The 18,258-nt window shown below is 39.6% G+C and overlaps 1 protein-coding gene across 3 annotated transcripts in view; it reads right to left on the reverse strand.

The window, feature by feature from the left end:
* The window catches only part of slc12a5a (solute carrier family 12 member 5a), a 171,164-nt gene that overhangs the window by 150,398 nt on the left and 2,508 nt on the right, over positions 1-18,258 (reverse strand). For 2 of the 3 annotated variants that reach the window (XM_040115505.1, XM_040115503.1), the window contains exon 2: positions 10,974-11,389. In XM_040115505.1, coding sequence (XP_039971439.1) covers positions 10,974-11,337 — 364 coding nt within the window. In that variant the 5' untranslated portion in view covers positions 11,338-11,389. Of the gene's footprint in view, positions 1-10,973; positions 11,390-11,762; positions 11,807-18,258 lie in introns of those variants that run through there. The other variant, XM_040115502.1, reaches the window with a different exon arrangement.

Below are 18,258 nucleotides of genomic sequence, written 5' to 3' on the forward strand. Positions count from 1 at the left end.
ATATTACAGGTCAGAGAATTATGGGGGCATCAAAATAAACTATAGTCATTTTAATAAAGAAGGCATGCAATACTTGGCCTTCTTCCATCAAGTTTTTATAACTTGTGTGTGCACTGAATGTGTGTACATTTGCTTATGCATGCATTTGTGTCCATGCATACAAAGTGAGATTTCTGAATGCGCATTGGTGTTTTCTATGTTATTTTGTGTATTTTGTTGCTATTCCGTGAAGCATAATTTGAATAAAATGAATACATGAATAAATAAAAGCCCACTACAACAAAGACAGTGTAATAATGTCTTCCTTGAGTAGATTTAAAAAAAAAAAAAAATAAAAAAATAAAAAAACTCAGAACTTAAAGTGATTAAAGTAATTGGGAGAGGCATAAGACTAGCAGCAGATGCACTATTAAGCTCATTAGTGTTATACAACCACACTATGCAGTACCAGTACAAACAATCCACCTACTTCTTTAGTTTGTGTGCGCGACAGCAAACATTGCTACATTCTATGGAGTAGAATACAGCTGTCATATAATTTTACTGCAATGTACTGCAAATAAAAGAAAATATTTTATTTACTGTGTTGAGCTATTACATTTACTATTTACATTTGTAACACCGCAGTTAGCAATATTTTTGATATTATCATTAATTGAAATTACTTGCAGTACTGCCGAGCTCACTGGGAATCAACACACCCCACTGCAGTCGGACGCAACGCAGTGAGTTGGGTGGTGGACCAACCATACCAAAAAATACCAGTTGATACAGTATAATCTTAGCCTCCCTTCGCACAAATGCTATTGCAACACAAGCCTGTTGTACACTACTTGCCCAGCAAAGAATGGTGGTCAGTGTAAACAGATGAATGATAAGGGAGGATAAAAATTTAGAAATTCAAAGTGAGCCAGATATTCTTCTGAAGAGACAAAGGACCAAAGCAAGGTTAAGACACTGAACACTGATTGGACTTCCATTCAATAGGTGACAAGAGTAGTTACTCTAATCACTGTAGATACTGTTGCCCTGTGATGTTGCCCTATTGCCTTCAGTAGGCAATTGTTTGCCAACTTGTTACTCATGAACACTAATAAAACTAAATCTAATAATCCTTACTGTGAATTTGGTGTTTTTAAGCATTATGCCAAAAAAACTTTCAAACAAATTTATTTCTTCCACTGGGCAAGCTAACATCAGATATAAGACAAAACTGTCTGCTTGCAATGGGTTTATTTTACCAGCAGAGTTTTGCAGAACAATGACAATCTGATTAAATCATCATGATACAGTTTGAGTGAAAGTGAAAAAATACTCACTTGTAGCCCAGGCCAACCATGGATGGACGAATGTCTCAATAATTTTTGTGTTATAATAATTAGCCATATAAAATACACATTAAAATAAAACAAAAACTACACCTGCCAGTCTAACACCTGGGCAGCAGGCATTTCATGAACATCGGTTCAGAATTAAACAAGTTACATTTGATTTTGTAGCCAAGCCTGCATCTCTAAATACACATTGTATTTGTTTACTAGTGGATCTTGACCACTCCAACATGGTGGACGCGCATAGCGGTGACATTCAGCAGCGTCCAATGAGGTATCTATGTTTCTTTATGTCTGCTTTGGCTACAGCTCTGCAGCTGGATGATACTGAACGGAGCAGGTGTCTGTATTGGCAGACTCCTAATGGCAAAAACCATTCCAAATACAATTTACAAAGAACCTGGAATTCCTTAGTCTGTTTGCAGAACTCAATAGGGCGTTGGTGTGTGATGAGCTGTCAGAAAAGCACACAATTGGTTTTTTTTAAACAGATTAATTGTCAAGGTATCCTTTTGTTGCCCTTGTGGCTAACATAATTGATTTGTGCACTATAAGACAAAGAGAAATTATTTGGAAATCCTATATGACCCAAGCCTGATCTGCAGTCACCCTCTTGACATTGTGCAGTGGCAGTGGCAGGCACTGTAATAGTGATGGAGAGTGTGTACCCTCAACTGAGCGCAACAAGCTGACAGAACCTTTGGACTGTGGAAAGAAGTGGGCTGGAAGTGGGCTGGAACAACTCTAGTGAGGCCCTTCTCCCTCCTGTCTGCTGCAGCACTATGGGAACTAGCCCAGTAGCCAGCCAGCCAAAAACATTATTAAAATTCACAACACACAAAATTCAAATTCAGGGCACATAATTAAAATTCATTAAGCTAATGGCACAACTCTCACATCATATGTCTTCCTTTACAGTTCACCTTTTCAGAAGCTAAACTATGTCCCCACACCAGTCCCAGCCCCAAATTCTTTCCCAGACAGAGAGGGAGAGAGAGAACACAGTGCTGCGGTCCTGAGGGACTGGAAGGCCTGGTATAATTCCTGAAAATCAGCCCATCCCCATGGGGATCCATGACCTGCATCTCTGGCCGGCTGCTCTCTGCCTCCACCGCCTCGGTAGCTGGAGCACGTACTGCTCTCCAAATCAGACCAAAACAACACACACACACACACACACACACACACACACACACACACACACACACACACACACACACACACACACACACACACACACACACACACACACACACACACACACACACACACACACACACACACACACACACACACACACACACACACACACACACACACACACACACACACACACACACACACACAGCAGTATGTGTAAGTCATACATTCTGGTGGCAGTAATATATTCTGGCAATTTATGTCTAATAGATTACCATTCTGATCTATTATAAATAATCTTGTCATTGCTCTATTTAATACCTCAAGCAATATAAGCATATTTTTTGGTGGGAAACATTACGGCAAACTTTGCTACACAACACCGTTTAGTGAATTGCCCCCGGGTTCAGTTGTTAAATGTGAGCAGAGAAGTCCTGAGAGACTTGGCTGCCCACAAATCCTGATGGTGGTGAGCCGAGAGAGGGCGGATCCCACAGGACTAAAAAATACATTCAGGATGATGAAACTAACTGCAACACCAGGATATGCCGACTCTGACACATTCAATGCAAGAATCAAACACACAATAAAGAAAAGTCACTGGGAGGCAAAAAAAAGTGGGAGAGACAGAAGGCTGAGATAGACTGCCTTCACAGGAATTAGATCGAGACTGATTATTTCTACATTATTTCATCCTGTTCATTTCCATGACTTGTATTCTTTTATGTTAGAAAACTCATTGTTAGATTAGGTTTTTGTAAATATAGTAGGGCTGCAACTAACAAATTATTTTCATTGCAAATTAGTCTGGAGATTATTGTCTCAGTTAATCGTTCGGTCTATTAAAAGTTTAGGAAATAGTGAGAAATGCCCATCACATTTTCCCAGAATCCAAGCGGACTTATTTGTATTTGTTTTGCTCAGGCCAATCCATGGTTTCCACTTGCCCTTGGACCGACATAGACTGCGGACATAGACGCAGACATGGATGCAGAAATGCTTCTATTCATACTGCAGTAGAGGTTATGCTTACATGGTCAAATTCCACACATTAGTTAATTAATTACCCATCAATCGACAGGGCAATTAATCGACTAATTGTCTGAGCTCTAGTAAATATTATGATAAATGTCAAATAAGCACTGCATCGTTACTCCCCAAAACAATATCAGGAAACATCCACATCTCTTCATGTAGGAAAAAATAGAAATGTGAAAAATACACAGAAAATGCAGCTGGGCCGGGTCTGTTTTATTCTTTAGAACATTTCTGCACAAGACCTTTATAAAAGACATTTGTGGGCATTTCTAACAGGATGTTGTAAAAGGGCCTGACATGCTGAATCGATGTGGGAGATTAATGTTGACTATGTGAGAACACATACACGATAGAAATCTCGAGTGTAAAGACTGCAGACCAGCCCATGTGCTGCAGAACGAGCCGCGGGTGTACGAGTTACTTGATCTGTGGACCTGTGATGGATGTGTCATAGTCAGAGTTGCGTGGTAGAGGGAAAATGTTCTACCTCTCCCCACCGATGTTTGTTCGCCTCCTCTCTCACCCGTTCGTCCCGTGTTAGTGTCACTGAGGTCTGCCCCCCAGCTTGCCTGCATGCGTTGGAGGATTTTGTCACTTTCTATCATTTGGTCCCAATCCCCCACCACACACACCCACACATACCCACACACCCCCACCCCCACCCGCACCTCCCCCTGTTTACAGACAGGGTTACATAACAGCACGAGGATTTCTAGGCTTTCTAGCCCCCTTGTGATGCTACCTTTTTCTCTCTCACCTCTGTCTTCTCCCTCTTCCTTACATCTTCTCCCATCCTCCCACACAAGAACACACACGCTTTTTCATCAATTGCCATATGCTTAAGCACACACACCTTCCATCACACACACTACACAGACTGTTGTGTAATTCACTGGGTTCCTCATTCCTCTTCTCATATCAGGTTTTTTCTACCACATGATTCTGACTCAAGGGTATAAACGTAGATGCTGGCAGTCTTGAATAAGAGAAAGGCCACAACTGCCCCCTGTTGTCTCAACAGAGAAACGCACTGGGTCACTGCAGAGTAATTAATTTCTCACATTCACCCTTGCAACTTGTATTTACCTTAACACATTTTGTAATTGCAAGGAACAATAGTTCAAAACTATATGTGTCTGTTGTAAATTAACATATTTAAATCATAATTTTTTGTCAAGAGGTTTTGACTAAGTTACACCTCGAGCACTACACAAACATAAAAACATTAAATAGGCTGCCCTCTGCTGTCTGGTCAATGTCACCACACCTCTCTGTCAAACCACAGTGTCCCACCCCTGAAAAGACTCTCATCATTTTATTCATTTAAATGGCTCTTTGCAAATTAGATAGGGACTGGACATACATACGTAATGGTGTATGAGTTGTATTGATCTTAACTGTATTGATGGTTCATCTTTTGACAGAAAAAGGAGTAATAGGGTGAATGATGGTGGAGAGGCTATGGCATTTAATGGCTAGCTAGATTACAAATCAATGGCTCTTCTGAGGGGGAAAATTTTCAGCCATTTAATGGAATTACTGCAGGAGCAGGACAGATGGGCAAGAGGACAAAGAAAGGTAAGTGAAAGGTTAAAGATGTTTCCCAGGTCAACAACAATGTAAACAATATAGACTTTAGATATTGTTCTAGCAGTTACTGGAAAAGAAACCAAGGTAATCAACTGTTTTGTACTGGAAATGATAGTTTTCTGCTGATGGATATTAATCAAACTGTGACTTTGGAAAACTACTGCCAGTCTCACATTTGGAAGCTAAATATACACAAGGCAAAACATTTTTAACAGATTTAGTGCTTTAATTATTGTTTTTTTTAAAGCTGCTCCTCGAGCTGTCTCACACACTACCATCACAAATTTTATTTCATTGTAGATTGCATTGTAATGTCCATCAACATTAAGGTAATTGAGCGTGCTTACGGATACTTTTCCAATATGCACAAACAACAAACATAGTCAAATTTATACACAGTGTGGATCTGGGACACACATGTTAGTCAACAACACTATTACAACTGGGACACCTGATAAACAGAGGGACCAGGTGCTATGAAAACAAACCAATAGCCTCCATATCCTTCACTCCCAACAATAATACAACACGTGCATCAGTAAAAAAATAAAATAAAAAATAAAAAATTTAAATGTATTATAGCTCTGCATTGCCATTTTGTTGTTCCTGGTGTAGACATGGTGTAGACATGGTGTAGCCAGTCAAGCATTATAGGTGACAAAATCTGACCTGTAACTGACAGGCTCCCATCTTCTAATTCCCAGCCCAGCTTTGATAATGTGGTTTTGAAAGAGTCAAGACAAGAGGATGCCACTATTAATTTCAAGCAGGGCAATCCTGAGCAAAAAGAGCACCTCATACTCTCCGGGTTTACCTAAGGTAACGCAATCTTTGCGTAAATATCGCTTAAATCTCACTAAACTGCTATGAACCCTAAGATTTCGACTGATTACCTTTTTGTTTAATAATAACATATTATTATATAAAGCATTGAGCTTATTCTATTGCACACCGGAGGTATGTTTGTTTCTCTGTGGCCACAATAACAACAGGGGACAGACAAAATATCATAAACACTTCATGGAAAATGACTTCAAATTTTGCAATTACAATCCGTACAGACAGTGTTACAAAGGTGGCTCCTATTAGACTGAATGGCTTAATCCCAATTAGCTATATTTGCCCTTTAGAAAAAAGCTCTGTCAGCCAACAGTCTGATATGTGTATTTTCAAATAATGCAAGACAACTCACAGTCACAGGTGCAACTGAAAAAAACATAAACTGCACTAAAAGCAAGGATGTCGTGGATCTTGTAGCAGAGTCTGCAATCACGATTTAGGCACTTCAGAGTACTTAATTTTGTAGCCCCCTATAAATTTCAATGATTTCAAAACATTTCTTTTTCCATGACGAGATAAGCTGTGACTACACAAGGTTTTCCGAGGGTTGATAAATATTGCATAAAATCCCCAATCAGGTGTCCACACTCTTCCCAGGAGTGACTAAAACAGCCACCCCACTATATTAATCCAACAATAGGAGTCATCCACAACAGGCCTTTATGACTCAATATCTGTGCACACCATTGGACTGAACCTCTATATCAAAGCGGCTGCCTATTATTTACATGGTATTCATTACTGCACAGGGCAGAAAGGCCTTAGTAAACAAACAAACAATCCTCCGCTTGGTCAGCCAACAGCTCATTATCATGGAGGCACAATCTCTGGCAGCCACTGCTGGATATAAGTGTTAGTTGAATTTGAGTGAAGAACAACAACAACAACAACAACAACAACAACAACAACAACAAAAACAATAATACATATAAGTCTGCTGGTAATCTTTATTTTTCTTATTATTAATGATTCAACTAAAAGACCAAAACCAATGACCATAGACTTTATCCTACTAACAAGTATTGTACTACGGCCTGATACAGGTGATTTCTCTGTGTCATAGATCTCCATTGTTGGTCAAAAAGTGTTAAAAACACATCAGTGTGCTTTAGACAGTTGCACTGGGTGAAATGTTCATCCATTACTACAGTATGAACATGGGCACTGTAGTTTATTTTGTCAGTCCCACATACACTGGGACAACACTACATCATCCTGCTGCTGAAAACAGTCCCCAACAAATTCACTATTTACCTGTGTTCGAGTAATATTCGCTAAAAACAGTGCCCAGCTAGGAAATTAGTAAGCTTTTTTTTTTTTTTTTTTTAATCAAAACAAAAGTATGGATTTATGACCCACTTTTAAAGACTTACATCTTCAGAAGGAAAGAACAGGCTTGGGGCTGACAGCCACAGACAGGCTTGGAAAGTCAGAAAATATTGAGAGATGGACTAAAAAATCCAAAACGAAAAATACAGAATATTGCAGGCCTTATCCTTTAATAATGTAGACCAGGTCTGCTTTGGATTTACAGCATGAATCTTTATTGTTGTGGTTTGGTTCCCATCAACCAGATTTCCAGCAACAACAGACATGTTTTCTCAGGACAAAGCTCAGATAAACCTAGTATAAACTACGTAAACCAATACCAAACTTCAGACCGAGAAAGTTAGTGACTCAGTGGAGCATTTAGCAAAAAGAGGAAAATTTCCCTCAGGAGGTGGTGGAGACCAAAAAGATTTAGAAGGTGCCTAAATATTGGACTTTCATTCATCATCAGGTGGACAGAAACATGACTCCGAATGAATGTTAATGTTGCTCTTTGTCTGCTGGGAGTGTGAATAAGCACACCCAGCAGCTTTCAGTTTGCTAACACACTCACCATTTTACCTTTGTAAAAAAGGTGATAATATAAACCATTTCTTTTCCATTTACGGTTCTCCCTTCCTGTTGATCAGTGAGCACTGTTCTTGTCCAATAAACTAATAAAATAAATAATATGGCAATGTTGTGTTACAAGTGGCGAAAATAAACAAACAATCAATGCAAATTTAAATCCTATTAATGTTTACCAAAAAAAAAAAAAAAAAAAAAAAAGTAGTCTTGATTCCAGGTTAGAGTTGAAATGCATATTCTCTCCAAAGCAGGGCATCGCAGTTTGTCCAAGGAAAGAGCATTTTTCTGAATTACAAGCAATGTTGTATATCAGCACGTCAGCTGTGATTAAAAAAAGTCTTTACTGGAAATGTGAGATTTCTGAATGACATTCAAGTTTTTAAGCCTCCCCTACTCTGCCAGCTGCTGGGGATGTAACACCCAGCCAATCCTGAACCCCTCCACAGCCCATTCCACTGAGCCCAGGCGATCGAAGGAAGATATCTCTCTAAATCGCTGCAATGTCAAGGGCAGAGAGGGCACTTGGCAGCCAGACGAGGATCTTCTGCAGCCAGCCATCAACCGCACTGGCTGGCTGAGCCGACTGAGAGATCGCACCTCCCTATGGATCAATAGAAACAGGATCACGGGTCCAGGCCAAGGGGGAAGAATTTGGATATTGCTCTTGTACACCAGCTAAACTAAGAACAATTCTGAAGGGTGCTTTGGTAGACAGTGGAATTATTACGCGGCAGGAAAATGCCAACAATGGCATTGACAGATTCAGACCTGTACGCAAACACACCCTCAACATACCCTTTCGAGTATAAAGCTTCTCAAATGTGAAGATTTTCTGCTTCTATTTGTCTTGTATGATAGTAAATTTGAATACCCTTGCATTTTAGGCCATTGTCACACTAAACAAGCCATCTGAAAATGTCACCTTCAGCTCAGGGAAATTGTGATGGACATTTTTCACTATTGTCTAACATTTTACTGACAGAAAATTATCAACAGTTTAATTCATAATGAAAATATTTGCTAGGCACAGCCCTGATATGCACCTCTATCAAATTTACAGTATCAATAAGACATTTCTTATTACTTTCACACATATGGTGCACAAATTTGATGTTCATTATGGTTTATCTTTTTGTTCTATAACAAAAATTTCAAGCCACAAAGGACAAAAACAGGAAAGAGAAAATGTCACACCATGCCATCAAGAAACTGATTTCATGATGTTACTTGCTCGATCTGAACTGTTTCCACATCACTGCAAGACCATTTGCGAGACAACTCTCCTGAAAATGTACTGCGTCACCATGGCAACCAGCAAAGTGGATGCAGAGACACCAGTCTCCACAAGGCTGCAGCTCAGCAAGAGCATGGCATATATGAGGGGAAGTCCTTCAATACAACACTCCCCATCTCTTAAGGGGAACACAAGGAGATTGTTAGATTTGTTCCTACCAACCCACGAAGGCATCTCTCTGTCCAGATGAATCACTGATACATCTTGGGGCATTCGCGTGGAAAAATGCTGAGGGGGCATTTACATGTTAATTCACCTGCACACAAGGAGATGGTGGCTTGCTTTGAACCTCCAAGGGTTTCTCTATCTACCTGTAGCAATGACAGGTCGAGCTGGACGGGTAATTAACATCTTTCATTCCTCAACTAAACGGCTTTCTTGTTAAACAGCAGAAATTTGTCAGCACTACTCAACCTTGGCACAGCAGGAATGATATCAAGACAAGTAAGTATATGCCGTAAAGTGTAACGACTGAGGGGTAACTTGATGTTACTTCAGAAATAGACCTAAAAGATAATAAAAATGTCTGTCGTTCCAACTGCTAGCATATTTACAGCATTAAACTGAATGCCTAACTAAGGTTATAGTACTTGGCTGACTTCAGAGCAAAGCACAGAAACTAAGAGGCAGCTAATCTAGAGTTGCAATATTGAGATTTATGGGAATCTAGAGAGGCAGGCCAGTTAAGCTGAAATGTCGTTAATATAGCTGCCTTCATAAGTTAATCACTGAAATGTATCGATTCACTTGCAGATAAATCTTTATTTGCACTTGACTGGCCCTGAATGACTGCACTTTTTCTAATGCTAATCACTGGTAATAGTAAAGGCTTCCATTCTTGGCCCAGTGGGAATTTCAGCCACCACTTGTTCTGCACTGCTGCATTCATTTCAGACAGTGACTGACAGGACCTTGATTATTTCAAAATCAGGTGACGTGGTGACACGATTGAGCCACAATGGCACTGGTTCCCAGGAGACAGGGCTGGGACTACTGGAGGAAATTGACATAGCTTAACTTTAGGGCTGAAAATACAGAGGTTTGACCGACTATATTTTTATTCACCCCCTTGTCCTGTGTTTCATGAACTAAATATGCACTAAACTCTGTCACAAAAGAGCCAGATAACACACTTTGCAAGTTATCACCTTACAAAATCTTTTGCTAGAACTGTATGTCTGAGCCAAGCCACAAGACTGAGACGTACTTGACATTGACATCTCCTTTTTAAACACCAGGGAAGTGAGTCGTTTTGCTGTTCAGATGCTGTGGTTTCAAAGCATGTCTAGAGGATAATATCTTGACTGCTTGAATATAATAAAGTATAAAGCCTATGGATCAGGTCAAAAAAAGTTAGCTTCTTCAGATGGAGAGATGAAGAGCATATAGGCTACTCTCTGACAAGTGAGGGGTCATAATGAAATTAAATGATGCCCTTCAGAGCAACCACTGATGATGACAATACGTTTGAACGCATGCAATAGTAGGAGCAACATGTCTGAGTCATACAACATTAACAGACCATATGAAATCGAAGCAAAACATACCCCGTTTTTGCTTGTCAACGTAGACACGGACAGGCATGCAACTTCCAACATTTTGTGGAATGCAACTGTTACAATACAAATATTGTACCAAAAAAAGGGAAATTCGTAGGCTGTGAAAATCCTCGGTTATTAGCCAGGCCGTGCCCTATGAGGCTACTAAAAATTCAAGTCACACACATCTGTCCATAGACAATGTGGGGACACTGAACAGCAGTCAAGCATCAGGACTGCTAGCATATAGCCTATAGCTAACAAACAGCGTTAGGATGAATGAAGCCAGCGTGAGGGTCTCCCTACCTTTCAGCACCACCACCACCTCGGTGCCTGCAGCGTCCTCCCCGTCCACTTCGCTGCTGGTCGGGGGTTCGTCTCCCTCAAACAGCTGGTTCACCTCCCCCTGGATGTCGGAGGGGCGCCGGTCGCCGTCGCTCTTGGAGACGGTGAACCTCTGGCTCATGATTGTCGCCGGAGAGACAAGCGACGGGTCTTCTTGCCACGGTGCGGGTTGACGCGGACGGACAAGGACGGCGAAAAATGCTCTCGCTTCTCTTGCTATGGTATTCCGCCTCCACCGCCCGGTAAGTTTAGCTCCGACTGTCCGGGGCAAACAACCGCTCTTTGTCGGGTAATTAGATGTGTAACGCCGAGTGGACCATCTCATCAACCGGTGTCTGCTGGCTGCCGCGTAGCTGGGTCCTAAAGCCGATCGCCCGCTGTTAGTGGCGCCGTTTTAAAGACAAGGTAAACACACTTTATTAATCGCTGGTGACGCTTTATGATACTCAACGCTAATGCGTGAAAAATGCATTTGCTGACTATTTTAATTCATACTTATTTTATGTATATATTTTTTTAATTGTGGCATTCAAAGCAGCCCTCTACATTTCTGAGTCGGCGTTGCTAGGAAACCACAGAATAAGCTAAAGATTAGCTGTCGGCCGCTCACCGGGATGCAGTTTATTAGCTACTAAGTTAAAGTTATGTTGATGCAACAACAATTTCAGTTTTCCAAAGCAATGAGTGCAGGGCGGTTGTTAAAGGAAAGTACAACAAATTCTGACAAAAAGCAACCGGCTGCTGTCAGACCTGGATGACCAACCATACAAAGTCGGAGGTAGTAAATCTTACAACTTCCCGGCCCAGACATCAAGGGGCTATGGCAAGCTCCAGTTTGTGCCGAGGGGCTGGATGACCAAACTGCCCAGGGGCCCCAAAAGCACCAGGTTTACTCCATATCATGTGGGTCTACATATTTTCATTAATCATAAATTTGTTACAAATGTGCATCGCGGAAGTACAGTATCAGCTATGATGGGTCAACCATCCTCCACATTGTGGTTCTGTTCTTGTAGAGGGACTCTGTGTCAAAATCTAGTTTTAAGTCCTGATTTTTTTTAGTTAACGTTGTGCTTATTTGTTGTAAATTTGTGTTTTTATCCAATTCCCTTTTTTTTCCATGTGTTGAGAAATGAATGCTTAGAAAACCTCTAGAAAAGATATTAAAATGTCTGGTATTGTCAGAGCAACACTCAAAAACCCAAAGATGTTCAGTTTGCTATCATAGAAAACAGAAACTAGCAAAAATTCACATCTGAGAAGCTGTCAATTTTTGGCATTTTTGCTTTAAAAAGTAGTTAAAACAATCAATCAATTAATCAAGCCAGTTCATTTTCCGGCTATTGACTAATCAATTAATAAAATGATCCTTTCAGCTCTAGAGTTCTGTTCGTTTCTATGTGTCTGGGCAAGTAAGGAAACTGCCATTTTTAGTTTGCCCCAGGACCCTACAGGAGTTTAATCCGGCTATGTTTCGTGCCTCTCATGTATTAGCAGACATGACACCAGTTAATTATCTTTCTCCAATAGATAATTAACAGGCGGTGTTTGAAAAACCCAGAGGGTGGTTTAAAAACACTTACCATTATTCTCGAGGTATTTTCATAATCCTTAAAGACTCTTCTAATATCACCTATCATCTAATATAATATTACCTCTGTGACCTAAATGTACAGTAGCCTACAGTACTGTGCAAAAGTTTTAGGCACTTGTGAAAAAATGCTGTAAAGTCAGTAAGCTTTCAAAAATTATGCCATGAGTAGTAAATTACCTCACAGTAAACCTGGGGCCAAGTAATAGTCCAGCCTAGAAAAACTCTAAAAACTGCACAGAAAGTGGGAGGAATGGGAGGGTATATAGGTGCCAAGCAGCTAATTTTTTCCTCAGGCCACACTAACATTTTAATCTTGCCATTGTAGTATAGTGGTTTGCAACATTAAACGGTATCATGCAAATAAGTTTCAGTTTTGAGCAAAAAAACAAACAAACAAAAAGAGTTGTAGAACGAGGCTGTAGAGGTGGACCCTTGAATGAAACATTAAATTATATGAACTGTAGATCTCATCCTAATGCTCTCAAGCTGCCCAGTACAACCAATGATCAGCTCAGCTGGAACAGCTGGGGTCTCAAAGGCTACTCAGGAGTGATAATGAGGGAGGGGCAAGTGCCGTTTTTTCACATTCCCCATCCTAATTGGCCATTTCCACATTAGACATTTTGACCTGTCAAAGTTGACAAAGCACAGGTGTTACTGATAACATACTTACATACATATATTTTGAATTTCTGTTTCATGTCAATATATTTGACCAAACCCATTTGGTTGTAATCCCAAATAGGTTGGGTCAAATATATTGACACCCAACCCAGTTGGGATTACAAGCCACCCCTATTTTACAAAACATACATCTTCTTCCAGTATTGCATATACAAAGCGTGTGGAAAGAGACATAAACATAACATTATCGATAGCTAAGCTCTATTCAAGTGTCCCAGTAACTGTAATGACAGTGTGTCAGTGAGCCAGCATGCACAATACCAGGACCCTGAAACGGAGCTTGTCAGGGATCAAACCAGCGACCTTCCGATAACAACCGTGCTTCTCACCAGCAACCATGACATAACATGGCTGTAGCACATAATTTTAAAACTAATATTTTTAAGCTTTTTCTATACAGTCTCTTTTTGCCTTGTAGTATGATTACTATTATAAAGGACTGTGACACCAAGAACGTCTGTCCACAGCGTACTTCTCTCCACTTATTTACAATCCAATATCACAGCTCTGCAATAACTGTATAACCTTCTTCACAAAAGTTATTGTTTGTTGTGTCAGAGAGTTGTTCATGTCATTTGTGTGTTCAGAGGCCTTGTTTGTGCAGTTAAGCTATACAGTGCTATATTGAGAGCTGTTTCTGATATTTTATCCAATTTATGTCAATAATAATATGCATGTGGATTAATATGGTCACTCGTCTCACTGTGTATATTTGGGCTTGTCATAGCAGGAAACTGTGGCTATAAGTGAAACCATTAGCAGCAGTAGTATTAGTAGTAGTGGTAACCACAGTGTTAACCAATTCAAAATATCTGTTGTGAAAAGGTCCTAAGTCTGTTTACCAACTCTGAAATAATAAGAATATTAGTTAGTGCTAACTAACTAGCACTGTGTCATTCAGTTAGCAAACATCCCAAACATACATGCGACAGATTTTGTTTCCTCTCAATCTTTAAAAACCATGCTTTAGGAAAGAATATGAATGGAAATATACAGAAATATGTTATTATAATTTTAGGAATATTCTTAACATCTTTCATTCACTACCTTCACTTTTACCGCAACTTTAACTTTGATTAATTATTAAACACATCCTGATCCAAAACCCTTTAGCCTAAATGCAGCTCAACACACATTTTTTTCCATCTCTTTGATTACAACAAAGAGGTGTACCAACAACAGTAGTAATGCAAAAACAAGTGCGAAGTCCAGGGTCCCAATTTACCAAATTTTGTGGAGTTCATTTGGAGACAGAGTACATATTTGATCAGAGAAATTTCTAAGATCAAAGTACCAAATCTGAAAGTCTGAACGTCTTCATCTGACGTCTCGGGAGGAAGCTGAGTTGCTGCACAGCTGCAACAGTAAATGGTTTAAATCCTGGCACAGTGTGTGTACTGTACATGCTGCTCCACATTCAACTTTGCTTTTTCTGTCTGCATTGCAAAAGGTTGTCACATTTCACTTATTGTTTATTTCAAACGTTGGAAAAGAAAAGAAGAGGAATAAAATAAATATAATATTAAATAAATCTTTTCACTATCTTATACTAATGCTCAAAGATTGTCAATGAGCAATAAAACTCCCAAGCTTCTTAAATAGTGCTTTCTTGGCAGGGGTGCTGGTAGACATATTGCTCAGTAGCAGCTGTTACAATGTAATTTCAAATTTTCTGAACAGCATTGTGATTTAAATTTATTTCAAATGTTATTTCCATGATCCAGGCCTACATTTATGGTCTACAAAAAAATCAACAGTTTTTACCAAGGTCAGTTGGAGAAAACTTAACCTCAGTAAACTTGGCATTATATTCACTGATAACGGCTAGCTTTGTATGCTAAAATGGCTAACTGCAGCAAAGTGTCATCTGACATTGTAAACTATTAATTAGTTTAATTAGTCTACCAGTCATTTTTACTCAACTACTGACAAATTAGGTGCCAGCTACCTTTCTGAAAATGATGTGAAGCAAGCAAGCACTGATCACCAAGATCGTTTACAGTATCTAAGGGCTGCCACCTCCCTAAGGGACATCCCTAACAGCTAAACCTACTGAAGCACAATGCAGTGTTTTTTTTTGCTCAAAACTGAAAATTATTTGCATGATACTCTTTCCTGTTGCAAACCACTATACTACAATGGCAAGATTAAAATATCAGTGTGGCCTGGGGCAAAAATTAGCTGCTGTTGGTCTTTTCATGCAGCATGAAGACATAGTCCACTCTATCTTGTCAAAGTGGCGCTTCTTTGTCAACAAAACCCTCTTTGTCCATATGTAAATATAGCATAGAATAAGGAAAATCAACAGTCATCTACTAAAACTTACACTTCGTACAGCTTGTTAAGACACTGTTTTTGTAATTTAAAAACTGCAGTCTTTCCAATCGAGATGTCAGTCTGAAAACAATCATTTGGTCATTGCTCGCTCTTACAAAAAACATCTATGCCCCCTGGTGTGTACAGCCCATAGGTCATCTGTGCAAGTAGCTTATTACGACCCATAGTTACATTTTATTCTTAAGTGACCTCTAATGGCTGTAGTGATTATGACAGGAGCAAGAGCGACAAAATCTGAATTAGGAAGAGGTTGAGATGGATGGATGGGTCCATAAAACACAGGACTCAGACATGGGAGCCCGCTAATCGTTTCCGTCTTATTTCTTTTATCCATGACCATAAACCACAACCTTAACCGTATGTTTATTATTGTAACCATGGAGGTGAAGGCCCTCTTGCCTTAAGGAGGTACTTATTTTAACCCAAACCAATATCTTTTCATAAACCTAAAGCAGCATTGTGATTTAAATTTATTTCAAATGTTATTTCCATGATCCAGGCCTACATTTATGGTCTACAAAAAATCAACAGTTTTTACCAAGGTCAGTTGGAGAAAACTTAACCTCAGTAAACTTGGCATTATATTCACTGATATAATGATTTTGTATGCTAAAATGGCTAACTGCAGCAAAGTGTCATCTGACATTGTAACTATTAATTAGTTTAATTAGTCTACCAGTCATTTTCACTCAACTACTGACAAATTAGGTGCCAGCTACCTTTCTGAAAATGATGTGAAGCAAGCAAGCACTGATCACCATGATCGTTTACAGTATCTAAGGGCTGCCACCTCCCTAAGGGACATCCCTAACAGCTAAACCGACTGAAGCACAATGCTACTCTGCCATGGCTCAACATTTTAACATTTTGAGAAAAACTTCAAGCTATGTAAAACATGTGATGCATACTGCATGTAGCCCACCTTTCGCTTTACAACTTTACTACATAAGGTAAACGTATGTACTGTAATAAGATATAAGGGTTAATGACTGTAACATCTAGTAGTTAATGAGCATTTCTTCAGTGGTTTTATGTGGAGTTAATGTACAACCAGCATTTAAGAGGAATTGTTAGAAGATACATTATATTCATACACATACATCTTACTGAGAGAAGGGGGCAATAGTGTTTACTCAGATGTAAGAGAAGGTGTGGTTTTAAAAGTCTGATGAGTCCATGCTGAGTGCAGTGATTCAGTCTTGACTTTATTCCCTGCTTGTTTAAATATTTACTGAAAAAAGGTTTCATTTATAGGCTTCATTTAGTGGTTCCTAATTCCAGATCATGTCACATATAAGTGTGTAATGAAAACACAATTATAGTTTTAATTTATAGGAATTGTATTAAAATGTCCATAGGTATATTTGCGATCAGTTGAATCGAGTATAGCTGATTACAGTTTCATTTAAAACAAAAAAAAGTTCTGTTGAGCGGCAATGTATACATGTTTTTCAGTATTTGATAAATCATGTCCGATGATCCTGACGTATCAGTATCAATGTATTCGTCGCCGACTTGTGCACTGCAGTTTTCATATTCTGTGCAGGGAGCACAAAAGAAAATTCGAAGAATAATGATTAAATTTAAATAACCCAATTTTAGATCACATTCTCTAACATACATCACAATTAATATTGCATACTATAGTGTACCTTTTTTTTTTTTTCAAGTCTCACCGTGATCTGAGAGTAGGACATGCGGTTTGGACCAGAATTGACAATGTGTCTGTGTCTCAAACTCTTTCAGTTCAGCAGCAGTGAGAGTCTTTCTCCTACCTGTTAAACAGGTCTTGGAATGACTACAGTATATACTGTATCAGTTTAACACACACTCATTCACACACACTATATTTTACGCTGGCCTGTGAGAAGCTGCTGAGGCCAGGGGACAAAGGTCCAGATGTACGTCTCCTTCCAAATTTATAACTAACACTGAGGTGAGATCCTGCACAACAACAGCAACAAACAGAGTCTTCATCATGGCTCTGATGCCTCTTTGTCTCTTTCAGGTCTTTCTTATATTGATATCGCTGACCTATTATTTTTTGGGCCATATCTACCCACCCCATGTCTGGGTGGGTACAGTGCAGATTACATTACACCTAATGTTAACCTTGTGTGTTATGCCACTAAAACCTAATGTTTGCTCATCAAACAAACTGCTATGCAACAAAGTTCCCAAAATGGGAGTAAAAGGGACATCCAGAAGTCAATGACAGTTGCATGTCTAACAACTATCCAATAACGGTCTGTCTTGAGAAATCACTCAGAATCCCTTCCAGGGGTTTTCAGGTAAAGTTAGCTTGACTTACAGCTCAGATGCATAAACGAAATACATTTTCAGGAGTAAACATCAGCTGTTATGTCTTCTCTTCATATTCTCAGCTGCTCATACTCCAAGGCCGTGTTGTTCCCTTCTTCTTCCCCTGCCTTCCTCCAGCTGTCCACCAGATGTCATCAAACTTTCCCTCTTTCTATGACCTGACTGCCCCCCCCCCCCCACACACACCTGTTCCCACTTCTCATCAGCTCTGCAATCACCTGAGCTCTCCCCCACCTGCATACATATACCAGTTAACCTCCTTCCTTGCCAGAATGATACATATTGTATGTTGTGTGTGTGTGTGTGTGT

The sequence above is a fragment of the Xiphias gladius genome, chromosome 21, assembly GCF_016859285.1.
Source record: "Xiphias gladius isolate SHS-SW01 ecotype Sanya breed wild chromosome 21, ASM1685928v1, whole genome shotgun sequence".
Lineage (NCBI taxonomy): Eukaryota > Metazoa > Chordata > Actinopteri > Istiophoriformes > Xiphiidae > Xiphias > Xiphias gladius.